We start from the raw sequence: 26,954 nt of genomic DNA on the forward strand, positions 1-26,954 counted from the left end.
TCAAACCCAGGACCTTCGTGCTGTGACGGATTCTGTTTTATTTTTTATTTTTTTTAACCATTATCAAATTGGGTAATCGAGAATCTTGTAATTAAAAAAAAACAAAAAACAACAACATTATTTTAACATCAGTCTGACTAATTGATGCCCAACTAAACAGATGTACGAGTTTTATTTCCTCTCTTTTTCTTCTCCCAGACTTTTTATGCTTTTGTTGAATTCTCTTGTCTAATTCTCACCAAGCCCACCCACCCGCACTCTCCCCCCACTGAAACTGAATCATTTTCACTTTTATACTTGTGTGTGGTGGGGTAATTACAGGCTGTTAAACAGAGCACGGTCCTTTAAAACACACACTCTCTTTGTCTTTCACTTCCTCTCCTCTCATAGTGCAGCCGATTGTGAAATTAACTCCGTTTCCCCATGCAACTCTGCTCCCATCAAAGTCAGACCCTACCAAAACTACTAGTGCCAATCGCACACATTCTAGTGGATGTGTGGAAGATCTCACCCTTAGCTGCCAGTCACTTTCTTCCCATCTTTATCCCTCCATCATTCTCTTTTCTCTTTTCAGTGCTGAAACCCTGTCAATCATCCATCTACCCCAACACACAACAATAGATATGCTGTCAGTTAAAAGATTAGCCTCTGAGCATGCAACTAGAAGATAGGGAAAGGCTGACGAAAGAGAATTGAAAGGGATATTTTGAAGTGTAGCCCAGCTGCAACTTCCCAGGAAGGGTGGAGTTCATTATGAATCTATCAGTTTTCAACCTCCTCTGTAGTCCGATGGTTTTGAAGCATTGTCGTTTGACAGTTCCCAGAGGAGAGGAACGGGGAGCTGAAAATCTGCATAGAAGTTGAAATGCAGCTGCAGTTCGGATGTTGAGTGGGGTGTTCTCAGCGTTGACTTGATTTTTTTAGTAGCTGAAAGTTCCTTTTTAACGGTGCCATAGTTGTTTACAGATTTTTAAAGAAGTGTGTGTGCAACATGTCTGCAGTAGCGCACTAACACATGCATTGGCACTTCTCGTGCTGTCAAGGCTCCCCCCTCTATCTCTACCAGCCTGGAAAGGTGTCCCACCTTGGGTAAATAACACTCTTCCCCAGAGAGGTGTAAAAGTTCAAGCCTTCATTTGCCGTGCGTTGTTTTGTGCGTTTCTCACCGTGCCAGCAGAGTGACATACGTGTTGTTGCCATGGAAACCTCAGCCTTCGGACGGAGGGGAACAGGAGGACTCACGCTGATCGTTTGATTTGTTTAGTTTGTCTCTGGGATGGAGTTCTCTGAAAAATGTACATATTTGCACAGAAAGCTCTGATGTGATTTTACCTCACGCAGAAAAAAAAACAAAAAAACCCAAACAGCTTTTAGAGGTGGACTCCAAAACTTCGGTTTAGATGTAGTTGTTTTCTGTGTTCCTGAGTTGGAGGAAAAGATCGATATCAATTTAATCTTCAGCTGAGAGGTGTGGGGATGTATTTAGCCTAGCTGAACACAGATGCTGGAATTACTCGAAGCTCATTTTGTTTTCGTTTTGCTGTTCGTTTTACAGTTTGTTTGTTTCTTTTATTTCTCCTTTTTTTTTTTTTTTTTTTTTTTTGGAGCTGCAGCTAAACTGCGTTACAATGCTGCACTCAGTTGTATCCGTGTGTATACCGTGCTCGCTATATGACCCAAAACCCGAGTGATATATCTGGTCATAACTCATAAGAATGCCTGCAGAGCTTTGTGACAACATTAGCCCATAACCCAATGTCAGGTTGGAGCTAAAATCTATGCATAGCTTTTAGTGTTTACAATAAAACACTGAAGGAGGCTGCAGCTCCAGCTACGGTCTAATCTTTTGTCTACAGGTGGCAGTGTGGCGCCATGTTTCATGGCGTCTCTGACTGGAATGGACTTTCTCTTTATGCTTCCTTTTATTAATTATTTTCATTCCTTCCTCTCTGTGAGTCTTATTCTCTTGTCCATTCTTGTCTCTCATTAGGTGCGATGGCCTCTCACCGTCTCTCTCTTTGTTACTTCTTTCTCAGTTTGTTTCAAACACTCTCTTCTTGTTAAGGCTTCTGTAAGAAAGCAGAGATGTAGGCTTTTTTTTTTTTTCTCCTCCCCCCACCCATCTTCATTTCTCAAGGTCTATGGAGGGTTAAACAATACCGAGGATTTAATTGCTGTAATAAAGAGTATGTAATAACTTCACAAATGAGCAGATTATAGTTTAGCTCTGCTCCCTTCCTCCCACTCTGTTTTAGAAAGAAATTTGCTTTCTAAGTTTAGCATATGACAATTGGTGTAATGCCACGTACTTTGCAGTGCCTACCTCATGTATTATCAGCACGAACACTGCCAATAGTAATACCTCGCTCTAGCACAAACACCAAGGCCAAAGGGTTACTGTTACAAAAGGATGTAAAATATTGAGGTGATTTAAGAAAAAAGAAACAAAAAGAAGGGCTTTTGCCAAATGCACAGATATGTCAGTTACAAAAACAAGAATTTGTTTTAGGGAGGAATAGTGACGGTTATGTCATGGGCAGTTTCATCAAACCAGTAATTGCTGAGAGGTCAGAAATAACCTAGCACTCCCAAAACACTAATATCTCCTGGTCCTGCCCTTCACCGCTCATTTGATCTTTTCCACTAACCTCTCCTTCCCTCCCAGTCTCACTATAAATATTTTTAATGATAATTGTTTTCTTTCGCTGCTACAGTGTTTAGATATTGACATTTTTTGTTCAAAGTTTTCTTCTTAATTGCACCAAGTCAATCACTAGAGTAATGCACATATAACCATGAGCCTCCGTGGTGTGTTTCTGACAGCTCTGACTCTAAATCGTATTAAAACCGTAACAGGTTGTGTGTTTTGTTGTTTCCCTCTAGCATCTTACCCTGTGTGCTCATCTGTTTGCTTTTAATACTACGGTGAATCTCAAGTCAAATTGTCACATGGCCACATGCTTGCTGTTTGACATTTTAACACATGCATTGACTTTGTATACTATAGTATAAATACCTGTTAAATATGCTTTGTGTTCATCTTAAGCAATTGATGAATGAATTAAATCATCAATGAAAATAATGTTTCTGTGATATATTTAATGCTAAGAATGCAACCCAGCTTTATCCACACATCTGCTTTATGAGAAGACCTGAAGTTGCAGATTCACCTCAGCAAAACTGCAGATTCCTTTTAAGCTGTTAGTACAAGCAAAGTGTTCACACTAGAGATGTAAAAATATTCTGTACATCTTGATTTCTTTTAAGATAATTGGAAGAAAGAGAAGGTGAAAATTAGGTTAAAAAAAGTTCAACACAAGTTAGAGGTGTCTGACTTTTTGTCATCTTTTCCTCTTGTCTCCACAGGTACAGTGTCCCTCCTGAGCATGGCAAAAGACTAGAGAGGCTGGCACAAGGTGAGGAGCTAATTTCAATTAAAATCCATTTAAGTTTGTTTATTCACCACTTCAGCACGCTTTCCTGCCTATCTCTTTCACTCACATGCGTTAAGTGACAGAGCAAGTGCTTCCGCCTGTAGAGAACACCCCATTAAAATCATACACGCGCTGCACACTTAACACATGCCCTGAATACACACAAGCACACATTCAAAGCACGCTTATTGCCCCCTCTTGCATCGTTTAATAGAAAACAAAGCGGGACTTTTGAGCTACATCTCACCTTCTCCTCTCCCAACCGCAGCATGGACGTCATTGTTTAGCACTCACAATAAACAACCTTCCCGCAGCTTTTCCTCTGACAAACACAGTGGTCCTTACCATCAACAGTGTGGCGCATATGCACTGAGTTAGTGAAAAACTTTGATAATGCCACTTTGCCACAATATATAAAATTATATATTTTTGTTTTTTGGTCACTTGGTTGTGCTAAAATGGAGCAGCAGATGAAAGAGCAGCTTGAAGCACTTAACGTGTGCAGTCACTCATGCTAAAAAGATGAGGATGGATGCTGAATTTTATAGTAGAAGCTGTCTGAAGTGACACCAGCAGCACCTGTTTGTTCTGCAGAAGTAATGACGGAAAACTTGAAAAACTCACACAATCAAGGCCAGTTGTTCTGGACTATGTTTTGATGAATGTTTATTATCCCGAGGAGGAAGTGTTGGCTGTAGATGATTCATGAACGGTCTTAACGCCTGTCAGAAATCTGTGGAAAAGTGAAAACGTCAAACATATTTCAACTAGGGTGAAAAAACAAAAAGTAGAACAATTTCTCAGCATTATATTCTTTGTTGACTTTTATAGTCAGCGCTTTGACATGAGGATTTCATCTGAAATCTAGAAATCTTGTCTAAGGTGGATAAGAGGCAGTGAAGTGATACCATTCTGCCATCTTTCTTTGACACAAGATGTTTCCTTTTGTTCCCCATTCTTTTCCAGTACCCATGTTCTCCTTTTACTCTTATTCTCTGTTTTGATCAGTGAGGATTAACCTTAGTATCGAATGTTTCTTAGAGTGAGGGAAAAGATATCGAGGTGAGAAGAGAGACTTGCTTTAAATAGACACACTCTCCCAGTTATATGCTAGTTATCACTCTTGGGTGGAATTTAACTATGTACCATTGATCTATGTGCAATACATGGAGTTTGTCTCTATGCACAAAGGAAACAAAAGCATTCAGACAGTATTTCACTTCCTGTGCTTATAAGGAAAAACTGTTATTGATGAACTAAACTCAAAAAGGTTCGGTCACATAATAGTGAGGGGCTGAAAGACAGCTCGAGGAAGCTGGTTTTGCATTTCCAGGTCTAAAACCTTTTCCTGTGGGCTACACACACACGAAGTTAAATAGGTTTCCTTATAAATATGCAGAATCTGTAGGGCAAGGAGTGAGATGCTTTGGGCTTTAGAGTCGTATTGACCAGTCACATTTGAGCAGCCTGTGGAAGGAAGTCCATGTGGAGGGATAAGAGGAGCACATTTGGCAGCTGTAATTTTGAAAGCATCAGCTGTCACGCTGCAGTAATTTAGCTTTTTTTTTTTTTTTTAAATAAGTGTATCTATATTCATATTGTAATCAGTGACTGACACACAGGGAAATGGACAGTCTTGGCCCAGATGTCCTTTATCCATACATCTGCTGGTTACACTGGTAAAATGTTAAAAATGACATTAAATGCTACTTTTAAAACCACCCGCAGAGTAGCCTGGCTTTGGACATTAAAACTGAGATCCCATTAGTGCCAGCTTTTATAGCAGGGTGTTCAGTCATACATTGCAGCTTAGCTGGCTTATCCAGCACCTGCCTCATTTGTAAAATACAGCTGCCGAGGGTGAGAGGAGAGCTCACTCCTGGAAGTCAAAAACATATCAGTGTTTATGTTCTACTTGTTCAGCAGTTTGCTAAATTGCTCTGAGGCACTTTTTGGAGAGGATTTTAATTCTTATGTTTTTATTCTCATTTCTTATCATTTCACCAGTGGATTTTCTTGTGGTGTTGGCCTTTAATTAAGCCTCGCCAAAAATTCCTCTGTGGAGGAACTCCCTGGCTATCTGCACAGTGCTGTGCCAGCGTTGGATAGGGGTTTGGTTGTAGCCGTTACTGCGCTGGTATAAAGGGAAAACACTTAACCAATCTACTTAATGTGTTTATGGAGCGTTTGCATTAAAATTTCTCCACAAAAGAAAGCTGGAGAAATAACCAAACATGTTTGACTTTGTGTTAAAGTTCTTCTTATGTACTGCTGCTTAGGGCAATGCAAACTGGAGTGTCAGGCTTATGTCTATAATGATAGCTCATTATCACGAAAGTATCACACAGGCCACCTGCACTTATTTTGTGGTTTTGGCTGTAAAATTGTAAATTGAATCCCATCTTTTAGAAACTATGTGAATTTTCTCTCTAGCCCAAAATGGTTGAGGAGTTACATTAATGTAAAATCTAGCCAGAGCTGATTTTTCTGTCTGCGTTCAGACCGTAGTACCTGAATCTTCTTTTGCTACCATGATACAGATCCCTGTAAAGCTTTTGTTCTCCTCTCCCCAAAACCACTTGAATTTTTTTTCTCTAGCACAGTTTGTAACAGAGTTACGGTCATTTAAAGAGTGTTTGTCAAATGGGCCCACCACTGGGCTTCATTCATGCAAAAACTTGCTCTTGTGGTTTGAAAACGACATGAAAAAATCCACAGAAGAATCTAAGATTAAAAAACACCTTGTAATTATTCCAAATCCTAAGTACAAATCAAAGAGAGCCTCATTCTTAAACACCCTAGTTCTGTAATCTCTCAAGTAATACTTTTACAATTAAGTATTAAAAACTAAATAAAGGGGGAAACCCTGCAAACCCTACCAGTACTAAACACAACTGCAGCTTTGGCATCATTTTATTCAGTTGTTTCAGTTTCACAGCCCTGGTGTTCACATTGACTTACTGGCCCACCTAAATAGAATGGAGTCCTAATTACTGTTATTACTTCCGTCTGTGCCTTTTCTAAAACACCAGTCAAAAAGTCTGCTGTGAGATGGGCCCATTGTATTGACGGCTTTACTCACAGACCATGTTGAAGTCTTTGCTGATAATAAAAACGCTATAAATAAATATAGCATTATACTGCAAAATGGGCATTTTGTCTTACTTTTATCTGCCTGGTTTGGCAGTTTTAGGACAATACTTGGGAATTATGCATTTCAATGTATGCAGAATTGTTTAATGTTTTATTTAAATAACCTCAACATCTCTGATCTCAAGCAACATGCTTTCTAATTACATTGTATATGTTGATGCTCTTTCCTGTCTTCCTCTCTTCTTATCTAACCAGCTGGCAGTAGGAGGACACCACTGCCACCGTTATTTAACAGGCTCTCACTGACCTATCAAAGCCATCCTCCAGGCAGCCAACTGTTTATGGGGTCCTAAAAAGACAGTTATGAGTGTTGCAGGGATGCTAAATGGGACTGGGACAATGGTTACTTAAAACCTCCTCTCCAGACATTTGACAGGGTAACAGACGTCACTCCTATCACTCCTCATTTCTGCCACGGCGGGAGACTTTTCGGTTAAGGTGAAGAGGAGGGGAGGGTGTAGGGTTCGAAGCAGGAACTTAATTTTCAAACTCTAAAGGACAGAATGAAGCCTTTAAGTTAATATTACCCCATGGAGAGCTCAGAAAGCCAGCTGCATTTTAATGGGGATTAATACGCAGGCTCTGTCGGCACATTATTCACCTTTATCAGCTCCAACGGGCAGGCAGGCACTGGGAGAGTAGAGAGTCCCCCTCTCCCTCTTTTGCTTTGTAGGGTGGAACAGAGGCTGAAACAATGCAGTGAAAATGAAGGATGAAATGGGTGCTGATTATACTGTCAGTCACATTAAAGTTTAACTGGGTGGAGGCATGGATGGACCCCCCTTTGAGGCACTGGTGGGTACATGCAGTAAAGGGGGTGGAGAGTGAGCGATGGAGGAGAAATTCATTCTTTTGATTATGCAGAGTCTGTCTTTCTGTCTCCAAGAGCAGAAGTGAGCCTTTGTTTTAGAGAGTGAGTCGGGGCTTTGAGATCATAATATACCTCTGACATTTTGGGCTCTCAAAGCGGGCGGCGTTTTTAAGGGATTGAGTTTGTTTTATAATACAAGATGGGTATGATTGGTAAATTACTCCAGCTGGAAAAGTCCACATTGATACAATAGCAAATGCAGTTTCACATTTCCTTTAGTGCAGTTTGAATCCTCTCATAAAGTACACGGACTTGCAGTAACTTTTATTAGTGACGGAAACATCGGTAATTAATGCACAGCTCATTGTATTGTTTTCGGATTAATTACACTGCAGTAAACAGATGAGACCATGGTTTAAATAATCAGTAGCCTCTGACTGTCACTGTTGTTAGTGCTGCTGCTTCTGCAAATTAATAACATGTTTTAAATAACCCCACAGGTTTTCCTTGTTTCTGTTTGCATTGGTTGCACTGAACTGGATCACAATTTTACAGAGAGACAGCACCCAGCTTCACTTTTATGCTGTTGCATCCCTTTACACACAGTGACATCCATCAGATCTCCCCAGAAATCCAACCTGGAGGCCCACAATCAGTGAATTTTCATGCACTGTGGTAATGTGATTATTCCACACTTTGGGCAGTGAATTAATTTCTGCCCATGTCAAGGGGAAACCGGATTTCCTTTTCCAGGTTGTGGGATTAACAATAACAAGATAAATGGTTGCATTTCAACTGGAGATGGCTGTTTATTTGTCAGTGTCGAAATACACTTATGGGATTATATTACACATATGAAGGGATCATAGAAATCTATTCTCCAATCACTGTTGTATAGTAATCAGGCTAATGCAGTACATTCAAATGTGTTGATTTTCTCCTTTAATTACTCTGTAATCTGTTTTTTGTACTTTACACAAAGCAGTTTGTGCAAATTAATATATTCAATCTAAATTCCAGTAAAGGCTGACAAGCTTCTTGGTAATGGTTTATGCTAGATTGTGGTCGTAATACTACTGCAACATACTGTTAGTTTCTAATTCAGACAGAGTGTGATGAAAATATTGCATCACGATCGGAGAGTGATTCCATTCATGTCTCGGACACCCGCATGCTTCACAGCATAACCTAATTTTAGGCATGCTATTAGGGTGCTGTAGTGATTGAGAACAGAATAAGAGAAATAATTAGGTTTTTTTCCTCCTAAAAATCAGAGTAAGCAATGATGCTATCAGTGTACAGTAGCTTCATCTGTAAATTTTGTCACCCATTTCCATGCAGTAGTTGATGTATTCAGTTGCCGTGTCATTTTAAGTTTTCTTCTTCTCAAAGAAGTTCACTTGTGCCAGCTGACAGGCAGGGGACCACAGGGGCATCATGATGACATCTGGGGATTGTTGGCCCAGGAAATGATTATGATAATTAATGGCTTTCAGGAACAAGTGCTGCATTGGTGTCAGCTCTTAACCGATGTCCTTGAAATTACTGTTCATGCTCAACACTTCATTGCTAGACAGTTTCTCTCATAGTCACCGCATAATTGCTTCCGTTCGTAAAATCGGTGACTCGATGATTCAGGCTTATTAAGTGGATTTAAAAGAAGTTTCTGGTGAGAACAAAATCCATTTTTAACATGTACCTGATGGCTTATGAGTGCGGTTGACATATTGTCTTTAGTGTTGGTGTACTTCAGTAGGCTGATGTTTTGGCTCATCCACCACACCAGATACCTGACGATAAACAAAACAACCAGCTGATCTAAGCAGAGTTGAGTCTAAATGAATGAAACTACACATAATCAGTTTTTTTTTTTTTTTTCTGAGCATTTATTGTTTCCTATGTATGAAAGAATAAAGTTGCCAATCACCAAATATTGGTATATGGGTTTCGGCTTTGCTTATTAATCTTCTTCTCTCACTAACTCTGAGTTTAAATCCAGTTATTCTCCTGTTGCTACAATATACAGATTAATCGTTTACATAAACATAAACTAGCAAGAGTAAAAAAACAAAACAAAACGTGGGCTGTTTTTGAGAGGCCTGCAGCACTTTCTCAAAGTCTTTAATCTGTCTTTTGTGGTGATTGAACAAAACTCTGTCATGGATACAGATTTTGCTGAATGTGGCTCATGAAAGAAACACAAAAAGATAACATAACATTGCTTTCAGAGGTTGATGATAACATGAACATATATATACATGTATGTATGTATGTATGTTTACATATATGTGTGTGTGTGTGTGTGTGTGTGTGTGTGTGTGTGTACCCTACGATTGTTGTAGTAAGATGATGTTGTGGTTGTCAGTAAAATGCCCTATGCTCACTCTCACCCTCTGCAGGCTTCTTTCCCGGCAGCTCCCAAGGCTGCGATGCCTTCCTTCGCCACAAAATGACACTGATATCACCATCCATCCTGAAGAAGTATGGCATTCCCTTTAACAGGGTGAGTAGCCGCTGTTTCCCTACACACACAGTATAAGGTATCCATGAGGTAATAAAGTAATGTTAACAATTTCTGTGTTAACTGTCATACAAGCTTCTTTACCAGTGCTGGCTGAAGTAACAATAGAGTCCCTCCCACCCACTTGCCTTAAACTGGCTGACACTGTTTCACCCTTTAACACCATATAGAAGAAAGCTGTTTGCCCTGACTCTAACGTCTATCTAAAGTAGGCAACCATTATAAAATGGAATAAAGCTGTACCCCAATGCTTAAGCACACACGCATCTTCAGCCTCATAATGATCAGAGTGGAAATTGTGATGCAGATATTGACATTAAAACAATGAGGAGATTTGAAATATTTAGTATCAGAAGATGGGAAGTGGTGCATTTATTCCCCCAGTTCTCCAAGTGTGTCTTGCGTCAGCTGGAGAAGAAGTGGGCTTTTATTATTAACTTATACTGGCTCTGAAAAATTAGTTTGAGTCAAGATATTGTGTCTGTCGTAGCAAATTGTTGGGGATCATTTTACCTATCGGTTATTGTTCTGTTCAGCAGTTCAGTCTTCAAATTATGGCAGATTGAGGAAGGGGGGAAAAACGCTGACATGGAGCAGGCATCTGATGTTCTCCAGAGTCAGCATAAGGGTTCCCCTCTACCCCCATTTATCTCATTTCTCACCCCTTAGGACATCATTATCACAGTGAACGTTTGACTTGTTACACACCTACAGTGTCTTTCCTGATTTGAGTGTAAAAATAAAACTTGTTCTTGCAGTAGAAAAAAGGGACTTTTGATATCTGAACCACTGCCTTTAGTTGAAGAAGTTTATCTCCCACTTTCAGCCCCCTACTTCCGTTTCTCCTGTCACCTTATCTGGCTTGATGTGTCTCTTGATTGCCAAGATCCATGCTTTGTAAAGAAGTTGAGATCCGCAGTCAGATATATAGGGCTTGGGTTTTAGGGCAACACACACACACACACACACACACACACACACACGTGGTTAAAATGTGAGGACAAGTAGAGCACATTTGCAGAATAACACTGAGCTCATGGGAAGGAATTCAGTACTCGGAGCAGCAGCCATGTTTAGTCGAATTAAGTTAGAAAAACAGGGACAAGATGTTTCTAAGGATTCAAACTCAATGTTTATCCCTCAAACCTTAAGTCAGCGGTAGCCTTTGTGCAACTGGTGGTAACAATAAAATATAGCTGTAAGAAATAACTGGTAAATAGATTAATGCCTTCCTTGTGCACAGAGACAACTGATAAATTCAGCCTTCAGACATTTAAAAAAATGTGTTTTCTTGTCTGTGTGAACAGATAACTCAGAATGAAGGGGAGTTCATGATCACCTTTCCTTATGGCTACCACGCCGGCTTCAACCATGGCTTCAACTGTGCAGAGTCCACAAACTTTGCCACGCTGCGCTGGGTGGACTACGGCAAGATGGCTACACTGGTAAGATGAGACTGATTGCAGAGAGGTTAAGTCACCGTAACAGAGAAATTTCAGTCTGCTGTGTTAACGTGTCAGCAGTGATGGGAAAAAGTGATTTGGGGGATTTTGAAAACGTTTGAAATGATCTCACAAAAACATCCAAAACAAAACACTGATCTGGCTAAAAGAAAAGCAGTGATGCTCATTAATGATCATGTTAACTTTGCAAACTGGGCACTCCATCTATATAACACGTCTATCCATTTAGAAAATAGGTTTTTATCTAAATTTTGTCAGCACTTGTTTGAGACGAGGTCTGAAGGCCAGTGTAGACACTCCACTTGAATAGTTTTGATCGGATGTGTGATTCAGAGGCAGCTTTGCAGCCTTCCTGCTCTGGGTGTTTGCTTCTTTGAAGCGATGAAGTAATAGATCATATCGAAATATAAAAGCAGCGTCTGGTTCTCTGCTGCACACCATCTGTTACCGACACTAACTGTACCCTTGCATCCTTGCACTGACGCAAACTGCCTCTTTGCCCGTGGGCTGTTGAGCATGAAATTGACAGGGCATGGGTTGGTTGTGGAAGGGAGCCCAACGACAATGTCCTCTGGAAGAAACTCCGCTCTTTTCTTTTCTCTATACATTCCATTTCATGTTCAGTCCTCTGTCTCTGTCTTTGTGTGTGTGCATGCCCCTTTTCCCTGGTTTCTCTCTACTTGGCTGCATGTCAGATTTATGAGGTGCCAGTTTGCAAAAGCACATCACCCTCCCTTCTCGCTCTTTCTCATTTTCGGCCTTCCTACTGTACCCATGTGGCCACTTGTAATTTAAGAACCAGTAGTCGAGGCTCCAGCAGTCTTCCCTTCACCAGTGCTCAAGGGAGCATCTCCACTGCGCTTGTCTCAGTTTGTTAAAGAAGAGTTTTCCATTCAGCACGACTAATCCGAGTCGACAAATCGACAGCACAGCTCGGCACGTGGAGCTGGAGGAATGTGGAAAATTACAACAGCTCGACCAACGAGCAGGGCTCTTTCTTTCTAGCCAGATTTCTCTCTCACTCAGGCGTCTGTACTCTTTGGGTGTAATGGTTATAAAGATTGTCCCAGAACTTGTGCTGTGTAATTTACAGCTCAGTAGCAGACGCCTCATAGTGAATCATTTGGACCAAGCAGATGAGTCTTTGGCTAAAATGAACCAGAGACCAGGACCTGCTGAAGGCGTTTCTTTGCCTTTTTGCTCACTGCACAGATCTTGCGCTGAGCCTTGTGAATAAGTGGATCCTAAATGCCTGAAAAAGTTGAAAGGTTTTTCTATATTTGGGTTGTCCCTCTGTATATAGAGGCGTACATCCACAGGGCCATAATTATTCGAATTTCTTTTCCTTTTATTCCCCAAATATCCTAAAAAAATTCAGTTCTTATATTCTCTATATTCTGTATCTTGATATAGATAGTAGTTTTAGATGGCTTAACTATCCCACCTTCTTCCTAATAAAGTCTCATTTTCTCTTAATCTTTCTCTTAACTCCGCCATCTTTCTCTGTCTTTGGCTTAAGCAGTCATCCATTAACTCATCTCCCCTCCCCTCCCCGCCTTCCCCCTGCTGAGCCCTAGTCTGTCAGCATCAAACAGGACAGTGAACGATGGGGCTCGGTATCGAATCTGTCACTGTTTTCGGGCTGGTGGCACACGACAGAGACTGAGAGAGAATTTGGGCGTGCTTCATGTCTCAGTCCTTTTTAAAGACAAGCTCCTTAACTGCTGACCCATCTGTTTGGGTTCCTAAGTGAACACATCTGCGGTCAGAGCAGGTCTATTGTCAGCATTCCTTGCATGTTCTGTGTGGGGTTGTACTTCTATTGTTTAAGACGTGACAGTTCTAATTAACCTTCTTCTCCACCTCTGGCTGTGCGTTAGGTGTTGGCCATTTAATTTTCTTTCATTTTTTTTTTGCATTTAATGGATTTAGTACCTCATTCAGAGCATATCAGAAAAGCATTGAAACTCAAACAATTTCATTTGAACCATAGATCTGAGTGTGGAAATGGCTAGCTTTCTTTGAAATGACAAGAATAATAACAGCAGAAATCAAAAAGAAAGGTGTTGCATGACTAGCTACAGTAGGATTTTTCTTTTTTTCCCTTCTTTTGCACATTTAAGGGAAGACGGCAAAATGTAGACTCCACTGACGAATTGAAGTCGGTGAAAAAGATTCTTCATATTGTTATACTTACATTTGCTGCAGCATTATTTTTCTGAATGTTAAAAGTTTGTCTTCTGGGGTTGTTGTATTCTTGGTGAAAGCCTCTCTCTGCTCGTTTGGTGCTCAGTCACACTTTGCTAATGTTCCTCCAGGCTTCCAGGGTGATTTTTATTTTTTATTTTTTTATATCCCTCCTGTCTAGGAAATGAACAAAAATCATCCTCCCAGGTCCCGGGCTAAATCACATCACTTTTTCATCTAAAGATTCAACTACAGATGACTCGCTTCATCTTTTCTGTATTTGTTTGCAGGCTTGTCTGTTTTTTTGTTTTGTTTTTTCTATGAGACCAGAGAATATGTTTTTATTAGTCGTATTCATCAACTTTGTCCATGATATAGTTCAACATTTAGCATTTTTTGTGCTACATTTATTAAAGAAAGGACTGTGTCAGTGTTAATGTAGCAAACACTGCCTGAAACAAAAGAAGAAAAGAAGTGTTCATTAAGATGCAGACTAGATTCTTGACACTGAGCAACAAAATCAGGCCAGTCATTAACAAAAACAATCAGAATTTGTCCACAGAGTTTCCAAAATCAGCAGTAAATTTAGCTCATATGTAAAACACAGACATGTTACTGAGATTTTCATTATAACATTAGGAAGCTGTGTCAGTGTGGGCAAGGTGAATTAAGATGCTATAACTACAATTACCCTAATGCTGCTCATGAGAAACAACAACAAAAATCTCTTTGCCATTTTGCATTGCTGTGCTAAAGTAATTTAAAATTAGTTTAATTTTTTTCACTCTGAACAGCTTAATGAACCTTCCTGCTGCTGAGATTTCTTTCTGCCCAGATGTTGAGGAAATTTGATTAATTTAACCATAGAAAGATCATCCATTTCTAAAACTCTATAGTCATATTTGACTTTATATTTTTGCTACTTTATATATAGCTAAAAAATGCACAGCAGCCCGAGCTTCGACACTCATGCTGAATGTATATTTGCTGCAATGGCAGTTAGTACAATGTAGAAGCAACTACATGCAGGAGGACATACAAATGATTTTTTTTTTTTTTTTTTTTTGTTTATTTTTTCTGACTTTAAGGACAGTTTTTACTCTGGAGGATAATAAACCCCTGACTTACGGCCACACAGATTAGTGAAGACCATTAAATATCGCTGAGAAATACAACAACTTGCAATGTAATCATAAACCTGGCTCGTGCCACTTTACAGTTGTTTTACCACAGTTCCTAATGAACGTTTGTACTGTTTTGTTTTAAAGCTTCTCGTTTTGTTCAGCATGTTAAGCAGCTGATCTCATCTGGGGATGTATGTGAGGAGATAAAGAAGGAAAGGAGGGGAAAACTGTGGGAGTGGGAGAAAAATTGGAGCAGTTTAGTCTTTAAATGTGTTCAGCATTTCTATTTCTTGCTAACTGAAGCAAACAAACAAAAAGAAAACACAAAAAAACACCAAAGTAGTGGTTTAGCTTTGTGTTGCTGTACTCTGTTTTCTCAGCAGGTGGGTGATCTGCAGCCCTGTTGTACAGCACATTCAGAATTTTGCATTGAAAATGTTTTTAAATACCTTTGAAATTATTCTCCATTCCTATTAGCATCTTGAAGGTTAGTTTTGTTTCATCAGAAGAATGAACAAAATAACTGGATGCTTACATTTTCATGCAATCTCATTTTGTTTTATACTATTGGATATACTGAGAAGTATCCCTACACTGAAGAACTTTGAAAAATAAAGGAAGACTGAAGCAAGTGCTGTGCATCCACAGTGAGTCCCCGGGCTTCAGGTTTTCTGTGGCTCCTATAATTAAGCTTCATTAGGAGCCCAAGTATACTTCAGGGCTCATTGACTCCCTGCCTCAGAGTGGGTTTTTGTTTTCTGAGATCTTGTGCATCTCCAATTGAGTTTCATCTAATTAAGTTTTTAGATGACAATAAAGTGTAACTCATCCTGGCCCTTGAGGATGGCAACGATGTCCATAACCTCTTAACACCTTCCTAAAAATAAAACAAGGCGCTGACTCTTTAGCAGTGAAGAATGCACATTTTGCTAGGTACAATCAGGGTAAGAGCAATATTTATCTCGGTGGCTGTTTTTTGATGGGGTTTTTTGTTAGTCACGTCCTGTTCCCAGTAAAAGTTTCATTGTGGTAAAAATCAGGTGTTCCCATGCTTGCACTTGCACCCCCTCTTTTTTGCCCTCCCATTCCATCACCAACACAGTATTTTAATGTCTCTGTCTGTCAAGTGGTGTCTAGATGAGATGTAGGCTGGAAATTGTTTTGCTGTGGAGGTGTGGGCTGTTGTGTTTCTAGTAATTGAGCACAAGGCTGTCAATACAGATCAGGAAATAAAAGGATTTGAAAGAAACACAGCAAGCGAGGCACAAAAAATATCTTCATATGTCTCCTTCCTCTTCTTTTTTTCCCTTTCATTACACCACCCTCCATTTGTTTCCTGTATTTCAAAACTTCATTTTGATGTCCATGCCATTTTTCACTCCTGCACCACTGCAGTTTTTTAATGCAACAGTTCCCCTCTCTAGTAAGCTCAATGATTCAATAGTTCTGATGACTCAATGGTTCTGTCTCGTGCCGTATTTTAGTCATTATCACGTTTTAAGGTATCTCAGGTCAGTGGTTTATGTACAACACCACAGTGGAACAGCTGGTTGTTTACTGTATATTTAAAGCCTGTTTGTCAGGTGTGGCCTTTGTCGCACAGGCCTAGAGACCTGCCGGCAACTGTCTGGCAACCACTGGTCGACAGGGAAAAGTGTGGATCCTGTAACTGGTGAGTGGCTGCTGGAGGTTGCTCGTAGTCCCTAAGGCATTGTCCTGTACTGAAAACCTCCTGACAACTACTTTGATTGCTATCATTGCGCTTACTAGATTGCATGGGAGATATGTCTGAAAACAAAGTTGTGAAAAGTGAGGAAATGCCATTGTTTGCAGACAAATTGGCATCTTTCATGGAAATTATGAGTGCTATTAACCAAAGTTTTTTGGTACAGCACCATCTTTGTGACCGATCCTCTACACAACCACTTGCTAACAGGTTGGGGTCTATACATTTTTCCATAGAAAATAAAGGTTGCTGGGAGATCGCCACCTGCAGATCTCTAGGCCTGTGTACCTGTGACCATTAAAAGCAAGTTAGGTCATTTTGTAGCTGTATTGGTAATCCTGATGGCCCTTTTTGATGCTCGTGTGTGTAAATTAACTTTGTTTGTGGTCACTGTGACATAAAATCTGCATGCCTTTTGAGTCAACAGTCAAATTGGATATAATGTAGTTAAAAGGTTTGCCGACTTCTCCCCAAAAAAAGGTTTTAACAAACTTTTTTTTCCTCCAGAAGCTAAAACTTTACAACCATCTTTGCTTTTACAGATTAGATTCAATTCAGCATTGTTTGGGTGACTTCTCTCTCTCTTAGACTGTCTCTGGTTTTAGTAATTTACAGAGATGGAAGTAAGAGATTTTTATTATCTAGATAGACTAATCCCCTTTGTAAAGTTTGATTTGTTTACTCTGAATGGTTACCTCTGCTTTTGATCACTCCTCACTTACTCTTTTGAGTTTTCAGTAATCGGATGTGTAATATAATCTGTAGTCCTACGGCTGTGGGGTAGTGGGTTCTGAAAGACCTTAATAGAGATGCTTATCTAGAATTTCACCCCCCCCCCCCCCCCCCCCCTTTATCACACAGAAGTCCCATCTTTACAAAAGGTATTCTCTACTCTAATGTAGAGCCTTGTCTTTTCTCTCCAGTGTTCCTGCCGGAAGGACATGGTGAAGATCTCCATGGATGTGTTTGTGCGCCGCCTGCAACCCGTGCGCTATGACCTGTGGAAGCAGGGTAAAGACACAACAGTGCTGGACCACCTGAAGCCCACAGAGCTCACCAGCCCTGAGCTGGAGAGCTGGAGGGAGCATCGCGTCGCCCAACGGGCAAACCTCCTGCGAAGGTTTGTATTATGAAATTCTTCATGTGTTCAAAAGTAAATATGCGGGTTTTACTTAGCTGTCTAACTATGACAGGGCCATGCAGAAGATGAAGCAATTCCGTCGTCTGAAGCTCGAGGAGGTGAAAGTCCTGGCAGAGGAAGGCATTGAGCTGAATGCTGTCGAGTATCAGCGTCAGGTTGAGGAGCGTGAGGCTCAGCGTAGGAAGGAGAAGGAAGCACGTCTTGCCCGAGAGGCCATGATAACTTTGGAAGCCCTGGAGCGCGAGGAGCAGCAGGCTGCTGAGGCCGCCGCTAAAGTAGTAGAGACTCCAGCTGCAGAGGGTGAGGCAGATATGAAAGCATTTCTTTCAGTTCTATCCTCAGTGATAGAATCTTCCACTTTAAAAAGTCATTACTCAGTCCACACGGTAGTTTTAACCTCATTGCCTCATACAGACATTTTTAATGAGCCAGTAGCACTTCTGACTTTATCTCCTCATCTGTTATTTTCCAGGACAAGAACAAGAAACCAAACCACAGAACTTGACAGACGACATTGAGAAAAAGAAGCAGAGAAAGCCGAAGAAGATCTCCAGTGGCCAAAATGCCATCACTGGATTCGAGGAAGCGTTTAAGCAGTTTGCTACATCTGACGACAAGAATTCAAAGAGGGACACGGCTCGTCATCTAGACACTTTGTCCCCGAGACACAGCGACATCTTAGCAGACAACAAGATGGATGTGAGTGCCACCCAGGTGAGTCCGATCTTGACTGAAAGTCAATAGATTTGTCCTTTACTCTGTCAGACAGGTTAGCTCTTTAAGCGTTTGTAATCCCCACTTGGTGGCAGTTTAATACTTTATTTGCTGTGAGCTTACATCACAATAGAGTAGACTCTGAATTGGCTAATAAAACACAAGCTAATTAAATCTAAAAAAAATCCACAAATATTTGCTGTAATAATCCACAAATGTAGGAAAAAATGTTTTTGCAGCTGTAGTCATTACTTGTTTTTCCATTTCCTTTTTATCCATTCTGAAAAACAGCAGTTTATTAAATTAATATCAAGTTTGAACATGTTCAAATTACTTTTTATTTGGAGATAAATATTTTAAGGTTAAACACATTGAACAAAAATAAGACACACACTTTTTAAAATTAATTTATTTTAGGCAACCTATCCCAAGAGGAAAATACCTACAGAAATAAAAAAGAGTCGCCGCCACCCCCTCAGCAAGCCACCCACGCGCTCCCCTCTGTCCATTGTCAAACAAGATCCAGCTAGCGACAAAGGTATGTGGATATCCGTCCTTCACTTCAGTTATTTATTGTAAATATTCTGCTATTAAAGTCTCAAACACTTGTTCAGAAACTTCTCTCGCAAGCTGCTAGTAGATCTACAATTTTATCTTCCTGGATGTCAGTTGAAACCTGTGCTGTGCTGTACTTGCTGTTTTCATGTAGACATGAATAAATTGTGGAGGGAAAAACAGCAAATAATATGTTTGATGTAAAGACCAGAGGGAGCCACAGAAGAAAAGAACAAAAACTGGATTTTCAGGAAACAGATTTGTTGTAGTTACTTCAGATTTGGCACAGGTGTCGTCTCTACGGCGTCGTGGTTTACACATTCTAGTGAAAGCTCCACAGTTTGATCCCGGGAGGAGGCACATATCCCCTGCGTCAGGAAAGGCATCCGGCATAAAAATCTGCCAAATCGAACACGCAGAGCTACCTGCTGTGGTGACCCACCGTGAATAAGGGAGCAGCCCAAAGTAGTTAGCACTTCAGCTTTGCGACAGATTTGTTTACTTGGACTCAGAGATGAACTAATTAGAATTTGAAGGGTGCCGCAAACCCACAAATTTAGACGGCATCATGAAATTTCACAAATATGTCAAGCATCACAAAGAGACATGGCATGATGTTTATATATATTTTTACCTAAATGGTAATTGGCCATCGTCACTATAATGGTGTAGTGTTCTACAAAAACACCTTTTTGGCCATAACACGGGAAGCAGGGAAGGAGAAATCGGAAATATTGTGATCATTTTCAGTGTTTGAATTGAAGTTGCTAGTCTTTGGAACCCATCTAATAAATTCCTAGTAGTCACTACATAAAAAGCATTATGAGTCTGGATAGACTGCACAGCCAAAGGTTCATCCAGCTCTTGTACATAACAACGAATAAGATACTATTGTTGTTGTTTTGTTGTTTGTTTTTCTTATTGATTCGGGGGAAGAAAAACAAGCAGGTCTGAAGCTCCCCATGGAGATAATGAAATCAAGACTACTCTCTCTTCAGTGTTTTTCCTTTCATTTTCTGACTGACACTTATTGATCAGGGGATCATGACTTCCAATTACCTGCTTTCAAAGTCACTTTGAGTTGGCAGCAGGGGACCCGACTTAGAGTTTGTTCTTTAAAAGGGTGGGTGGGGTGACAAGGAGAAAAAGAAGACTTGTGGTGAAGGGTGGAAGGGGAGGGGAAAAAAACACTTAAATGGGAAGCTTGTGAAAATATCTTCCTGCCTTCGGTCCAGGTCTGACAAAGTGTTTGGATCAGTAGCTTCAAGGCATCACTTTAAAATTGATTCCTGACTCTGGACAGCATATTATTGATGTCAGTGCTGTTTGTGTTCATCAGCCAATTATATCAGGAGTGGTGTTGTTATTGTGCGGGACCAGAATGTGCTGTTCCCGTCTCTTGGCGAGAGCTCCCTTATGAAAAACATTCTGGAGCTTCTCTCAAAATGCTTGACGTGCATTTTAGAGAAAAATAAAAATCATTAGCGGTAACAAATCTCTCAACACGACTGCAGTATGTGTTATCCTCCCCAGCTCCGTCTAACAAGCACACTCATGCATTTGAATTCTTTACCCACAGATATGGCCTCCCCCATGCCAATGGATAGCGACATGAAGAAGCAGGAGCACCTGTGGCAGAATCACTCACCTAACTTCCTGGCAGAGAAAGCCTTCAATGCTGCAGTAGCTGCGCTCAAACCACACTGTGCTGTCTGCTCACTCTTCTGTCCGTACACAAAGGTAGGTACACTCCAGGCACATAGGAGTGGTTCATATAACAATGGCAGGTCAGACCCATTAGAACAGACATAAATAGTGGGCAACAAACTAACATTTAACTTGTCTTTTTTCCTGATCTTTCCAACCACAGAAAGATGTCTCCACTGATAACGAAACCCTGGGCGCTTCATTTCCCCGTCATGGCAGCTTGACTCGTCCACTGGTCCCAGAGATGTGCTTCAGCGTCGGAGCAGGAAACACGGAGCCACCACCCACCAACTATCACATTGGGGAGGATGGAACCAGCCTCCTGATCTGCTGTTCATCTTGCCAAATGCAGGTTCATGCTAGTAAGTATAAAACTGAAAAGATTTTGGCTGTGTTGGTTTAACATTGGGACACGAGCTCATTTGTTGTACCCTCTGTGTGATAGAGAGCTTACTAGTACACCTGCGGACATCTGTACTAGTTGATGTTTTATTAGATGAGCAATAAAAATAAATCTGATGGCAACACACTGCCTCTGTGCTAGTAATGAAATTTAACACTGTTGTTGCAACAGAAAGCTTTCCAGCAAAGACAATTTTAATATGGCTTTTGATTAGAGCCAGTTAGCATTTGTATGCCCGCTGAGACATCGGGTATCTAATGGACACAAGAATTTGATCTTTTGACTTGATTTTCCACGTGCACATTCAATCAGTGGGTAAAACACAAATCTGAAACTGTATAATAGATGTTAATCGTTGTAAAGTAAGGATCTGTAAGTGTGGAGACTTCTTTTCCCCCCTCAATACTTTGTAGATTTCAAATTCTTTTTCCTCTCTGTGTTGTCAAAGAGCTGAATTTGATCCAGTTCATCCGCATTTAATTCATAATGCGGAGAATGTCTGTTTTATAAATTAATGCCAACACGGACCAGCAAGTTTTACTCATAAACTTCAGTCTATCTAGTGCTCACAACATTTTCTCACACCTGAGACCCCTGAGAATAGTTTCAGGAAAATGGGCAGAGGCACAGAGGATGAGACTTCAATACAGCAGTGCAATAGACTGCTCAATTCCCTGTTGCCAGACTCAGTGAAGCTTTCTAGTGTAACTCTTCTCAGCTCTGGTTAAACTGGCTAAGAGGCTGACAAAGGTCATGCAAAGGTGTCTCTAAAAACCAACACACCATACACTTCCCCAGCTCATATTTACCCTGCCTTTCCACTATATAGTTGACTTTTAACGGCATGTTGCTTCTGTCGAAGTGAAGCATGAAAAGACAGGCAGTTTGTTAAGATTCTGTAAGACTGAGTCATCCCAGGAATCTCTCTGTGCGTGGCTCTTCTTTTTATTGCCAAATGTAAGGACGTCTATCTAGACTGAACATTTTTAGTAAAGTTTTATGCTGTAAACGATGCAGATGAACGCATTGACTCATCAAGTGTGTCGCTAATCAGCCCTTCCTGGAAATGTATGCATAAATGGATGTTTTGTGCCACATCACAACATCGACCCTCCTCTCCTCGGTTCTTATTATCCAGTTCATTAGTTATCCAGACTCAGTCTGGGGAAACGGCGCAGATGTTCGTAAGAGAGCACGAAGCAGAACGAAATCCTGTCAAAACACCTTTGCTCCTCATTGTGCTGGAGTAGACATCTGCCTAAGAATCATTCACACATGTACAGGTGTTACATAAACCTGCATGCCCTTTTCTTCAGAAGCTTAAGCTGGAGATGGTGATGGGCTGAAAGTGTGAACAGAATGCTTAAAAACATGTTTGGTGAGAAGTAATTTGCAGAAATGTGTACAAAATCTGTTTAAAGAAATAGAAAAAAGGCGGTAATGTTGCCATGCACTGTCATCACTGAATATCGATGCATTGAAATGACATGAAATGATGAAATGGATGAGCACAGTCAGTAGCATCTCTTCTCTAACAGGTTGTTATGGCGTGAAGCCTGACTCTGTTGGTGATTCCTGGATGTGCTCTAGGTGTGCAGCGGGAGCCTGGACAGTGGTGAGTGGTGGCTGCAAATGAGCCAATCCCATCCCACCCCCACATAAAATAAAACCACTTCAGGAATAGCAGTTATTCTCCAGAACTGCAGGTTTAGTTGAAAATGTTTATTAGATCTGACTTGAATTAGAGCCTCTGAGGACACGTTGACCCTACATCTCTTCTAATGATTGCTGCTAGGCAACATGACATCAATCACAAGTCCAAACCAAGCTTTGTTTAGAAAAGACTGATTTGGCTAAGGTGTGGGAGGAACGGTGTCAATGTGTTCTCCGTTTCTATACTTAATCCTCTTTTTCTCTGTTCTCGTATTATCTTTTCTTAAGGAGTGCTGTCTTTGTAACTTGAGAGGGGGAGCTTTGAAGACTACCACAGACAACCGGTTAGTGCCACGTGTTTGAGCTGATGGAAATTCACAAATTACAAAAATAACAAATAATGGTTCATCAAGCTTATACTCAGAGCAAAATAAAGATTTTCATATAAAAAAAATCTTACAGTGAATCTATATTTCCCTGTTTTGAATTTGTTCTCGCCAAACTATTCATTGCTTCACCAGGTGGGTTCATGTCATCTGTGCTATCGCCGTGGCTGAAGCTCGTTTCATTGATGCCATTGAGAGGGGGCCAGTGGACGTCAGCGCCGTCCCAGAAACCCGCAAGAATCTAGTAAGATCAGACGGTGACAAATAAGAGAGTTACATGTCTCTTTGTGTTGTTATGTAAAGTGAAACGGGCAGAGAGCTACTTTGAAATACATCCAAGATTTTTACCTAGTTTCTTTTTGGCGAAAGTTTATGCTTCTTAGTGTACATTGTGCACTGTAGCTGTTTTGCTTATACTGTTTAGGTGAATTTCAGGCTTTTTTTTTGTTTGAATGGATAGATATTTTTTTTCCTCCTCCTCCTTCTTTTTTGGAAGCCAGGGATGATATAGGGTAAAAACAGATGTGCTGAGGGGCATGGCTGAATAATCAGCTGTCATTTCTCGCTGTGCCAAACGAACTGCATCGATCTCGTGGGTAGCTCCCCTTCTCCATTCACCCAATCCTACTTCACAGTAAGTAGCAGTGCTTGCTGGTGCATTATCACAAATCTGCAAATGATGTCACCTCTTTCCCTCCCCGTCTCTCTGAATAATCTATCAAAGGACAAGCTGGGTGACATTTGCATCTGAGTGCTGTCTAAGCACGTTTCCTCAGTCTCTTCTTAAAAGACTGTGAGCAGAGAAGCTCTGCGGTCTAATGATTTGGATGACTGCACTGATCAAATGTGAATACGCATGCTAGGAACCAGTTTATATTGCACTGTGATCAGCAATCAGTGTTTTCCCTCCCATCTTTGAACACTGAGTTTCCAGTGATGGAGAGATTTAAAACTCATTACTTTTGTCTTCGTTATTTTGGAATTTCTCAGGTAACACTGTTCAATTCCTCAGCTGATGCATCTTTTGCATATTGTGTGTAGAGGAACTGCAATTTTTGCTCTTGTGAGAAAACCGTTTCAAGCTTAGAGCTGCAAGTCACTTAAATAAAATGTATAAGTGTCTTTAATGACCTGCAAAACTTTAAAACAGGCATCGGCAACCAGGCTGGGATTTTTTTCACACACAACTATCACAAAGGTTTGCAAAAATATGGCCTGAAAAAATTCTTTGCAATTCTTTGTGACAATGCCTTATTGATGCAAGGGGTTGGGGGAAGAATGGCAGCAGTTGCATTGGTCGCCACTCCTGTTGGCTAAGAATGGGAAACAGAGACTACACTTTGCAGTAGGTCACTGGACAGAAGATCTGAAAAATGTTGCGTTCAGAAGCGGAGACAGGGACTGCTACAGAGAGGCCAAGTACAGGTTCACTAAAGAGGTGGACATTGCTAAACATCAGCACTCTGAGAAGATGCAGCAGCAGATCTCAGAGAATGACTCGGCCTCTGTGTGGAAAGGTTTTAGGAATATCACAAACTACAAGCCTAAAACCCCCCACTCCACTGATGACTTGCTCTTAGCCAACACCCTTAACGACTTCGACTGCCGTTTTGACGAGCCATCAGGCAGCCTTCACACCTCCAACGGCCCCAACAATAGAGACACTTTGGACACTAATTCCCCCACCTCTCCCCCCTACATAGAGCCATCACCACCTTCAAACCGTTCACCTACAACACCCCCCTCCTCACCCCACACAAAAGAGGATTTCACACCACCTCCTCCCACCACAACTCTTCATATTCATGAAGCAGATGTGAGGAAGCAGTTTAAGAACCTGAATGCTCGGAAAGCTCCCGGCCCAGACGGTGTGTCTCCTGCCACCCTCAGACACTGTGCAAACGAGCTGGCCCCAGTGTTTTCTGGCATCTTCAACTCCTCACTGCAGGCATGTCATGTGCCTGCCTGCTTCAAGTCCTCTACCATAATCCCTGTCCCCAAGAAACCTAGGATCACTGGACTAAATGACTACAGACCCGTGGCTCTGACATCTGTGGTCATGAAGTCTTTTGAGCGCCTAGTTCTCTCCCATCTCAGGACCCTCACGGCCCCCCTCCTGGACCCCCTGCAGTTTGCATATAGAGCCAACAGGTCTGTAGACGACGCCATCAACATGGCCCTACACTTCATCCTGCAGCATCTGGACTCCCCAGGAACCTACGCCAGGATCCTGTTTGTGGACTTCAGCTCTGCCTTCAACACCATCCTTCCAGACCATCTCCGAGACAAGCTTTCCCAGATGAATGTGCCTGATCCCATCTGCCGGTGGATCACTGACTTCCTGACGGACAGGAAGCAGCATGTGAGGCTGGGAAAGAATGTCTCGGACTCCCGGACCATCAGCACCTGCTCCCCTCAGGGCTGTGTTCTTTCTCCTCTGCTCTTCTCCCTGTACACCAACTGCTGCACCTCCACCCACCAGTCTGTCAAGCTAATCAAGTTTGCAGATGACACCACCGTTATTGGACTCATCTCGGACGGGGACGAGTCTGCCTACAGGAGGGAGGTAGAACGTCTGGTGTCCTGGTGCAGCCACAACAACCTGGTGCTGAATGCCCAGAAGACAGTGGAGATTATTGTGGACTTCAGGAAGCACACAGCCCCACTCCCCCCCATCATCCTGACTGACACCCCCATCACCTCTGTGGACTCATTCCGCTTCCTGGGTACCACCATCACCCAGGACCTGAAGTGGGAGCCCACCATCACCTCCGTCATTAAGAAAGCCCAGCAGAGGATGTACTTCCTGAGGCAGCTGAAGAAATTCAACCTGCCAACACGGACGATGATGCAATTCTACACTGCAATCATCGAGTCCATCCTCACCTCCTCCATCACCGTGTGGTACGCTGGAGCCACTATCAGGGACAAACAGAGACTGCAGCGTGTTGTGCGCTCTGCTGAGAAGGTGATTGGCTGCAGACTCCCATCTTTGCAGGACCTGTACACCTCCAGGACACTGGGGAGTGCAGCTCGGATCTCAGCTGACCCTTCTCACCCTGGACACAGTCTGTTTGACCTGCTCCCCTCAGGCAGGAGGCTCCGGTCCATTCGCACCAGAACCTCTCGCCACAAGAACAGTTTCTTCCCCTCTGCTGTTGGACACATGAACAATAACCATATGACTGTACCCGCCACTAACACATGACCCTACGCTGTGTCACTGCATCATTCCATGTTTGGCACTGATCACCACCTGCACTCATGTATATATCTTTCAACGTAGCACTCTTAATTCTTATTCTCATGTATATATCTCATGTATATCTCATGATTCTGATCTGGTGAGTCTTGATTTGTGCTGCCAACATTCAGATGGCAGGGTCAGAATTTGGTGCAAAGATGAAAGCATGGGTCCGTCCTCCCTTGTATCAATGGATCAGGCTGGTGGTAGTGTTGTAATGTTCGTGTGGGCCCCTTAGTCCCAGCTGAGCAGTTTAAACCCCACAGTCTGCCTGAGTATTGCCCCTTTATCACCACAGTGTACCCATCTTCTGATGGCTGCTTCCAGCAGAATAAAATACTATGTGGCAAAGCTGAGATCATCTCAAACTGGTTTCTTGAACATGACTGTGACCACTGTACTCAAATGTCCTCCACAGTCACAGATCTCACTCTAGGTGAGCATTTTTTGAATGTGACAGCAGATTCACATCATGGATGTGCAGCTGACAGATCTGCAGCAACTGTGTGATGCTGTCATTTCAGCAGGGACCAAAATCTGCAAGGATTGTTTCCAGCACCTTGTTGTATAATTATAATTTGCAAGCACCAATTTGTTCTAAAACACTGTGTGCAAAGATAATTTTGCTATGACCACATCAGAAATAAATAAATACAGTTAACAATGAGTTCATATAATTTGATCCCAAAGTCAGCTCAAAGATGGTTTTTCTTTAAAATTAATCTTCTCAAT

General features: G+C 41.5%; 1 protein-coding gene across 1 annotated transcript in view; it reads left to right on the forward strand.

Moving 5' to 3' along the window:
* The window catches only part of kdm4b (lysine (K)-specific demethylase 4B), a 42,906-nt gene that overhangs the window by 9,005 nt on the left and 6,947 nt on the right, over nucleotides 1-26,954 (forward strand). The window contains exons 6-17 of the mRNA XM_085433149.1: nucleotides 3,367-3,416; nucleotides 9,798-9,901; nucleotides 11,227-11,364; nucleotides 17,343-17,539; nucleotides 17,613-17,860; nucleotides 18,033-18,274; nucleotides 18,692-18,812; nucleotides 20,409-20,569; nucleotides 20,700-20,898; nucleotides 22,478-22,554; nucleotides 22,881-22,936; nucleotides 23,114-23,222. Of these exons, the coding sequence (XP_085289275.1) occupies nucleotides 3,367-3,416; nucleotides 9,798-9,901; nucleotides 11,227-11,364; nucleotides 17,343-17,539; nucleotides 17,613-17,860; nucleotides 18,033-18,274; nucleotides 18,692-18,812; nucleotides 20,409-20,569; nucleotides 20,700-20,898; nucleotides 22,478-22,554; nucleotides 22,881-22,936; nucleotides 23,114-23,222 (1,702 nt within the window). The remainder of the gene's footprint in view (nucleotides 1-3,366; nucleotides 3,417-9,797; nucleotides 9,902-11,226; nucleotides 11,365-17,342; nucleotides 17,540-17,612; nucleotides 17,861-18,032; nucleotides 18,275-18,691; nucleotides 18,813-20,408; nucleotides 20,570-20,699; nucleotides 20,899-22,477; nucleotides 22,555-22,880; nucleotides 22,937-23,113; nucleotides 23,223-26,954) is intronic.

This window comes from Copadichromis virginalis, linkage group LG15 (genome assembly GCF_057382275.1).
Source record: "Copadichromis virginalis isolate Kocher_CV1m ecotype Utaka linkage group LG15, C_Virginalis_male_GT1.1, whole genome shotgun sequence".
Lineage (NCBI taxonomy): Eukaryota > Metazoa > Chordata > Actinopteri > Cichliformes > Cichlidae > Copadichromis > Copadichromis virginalis.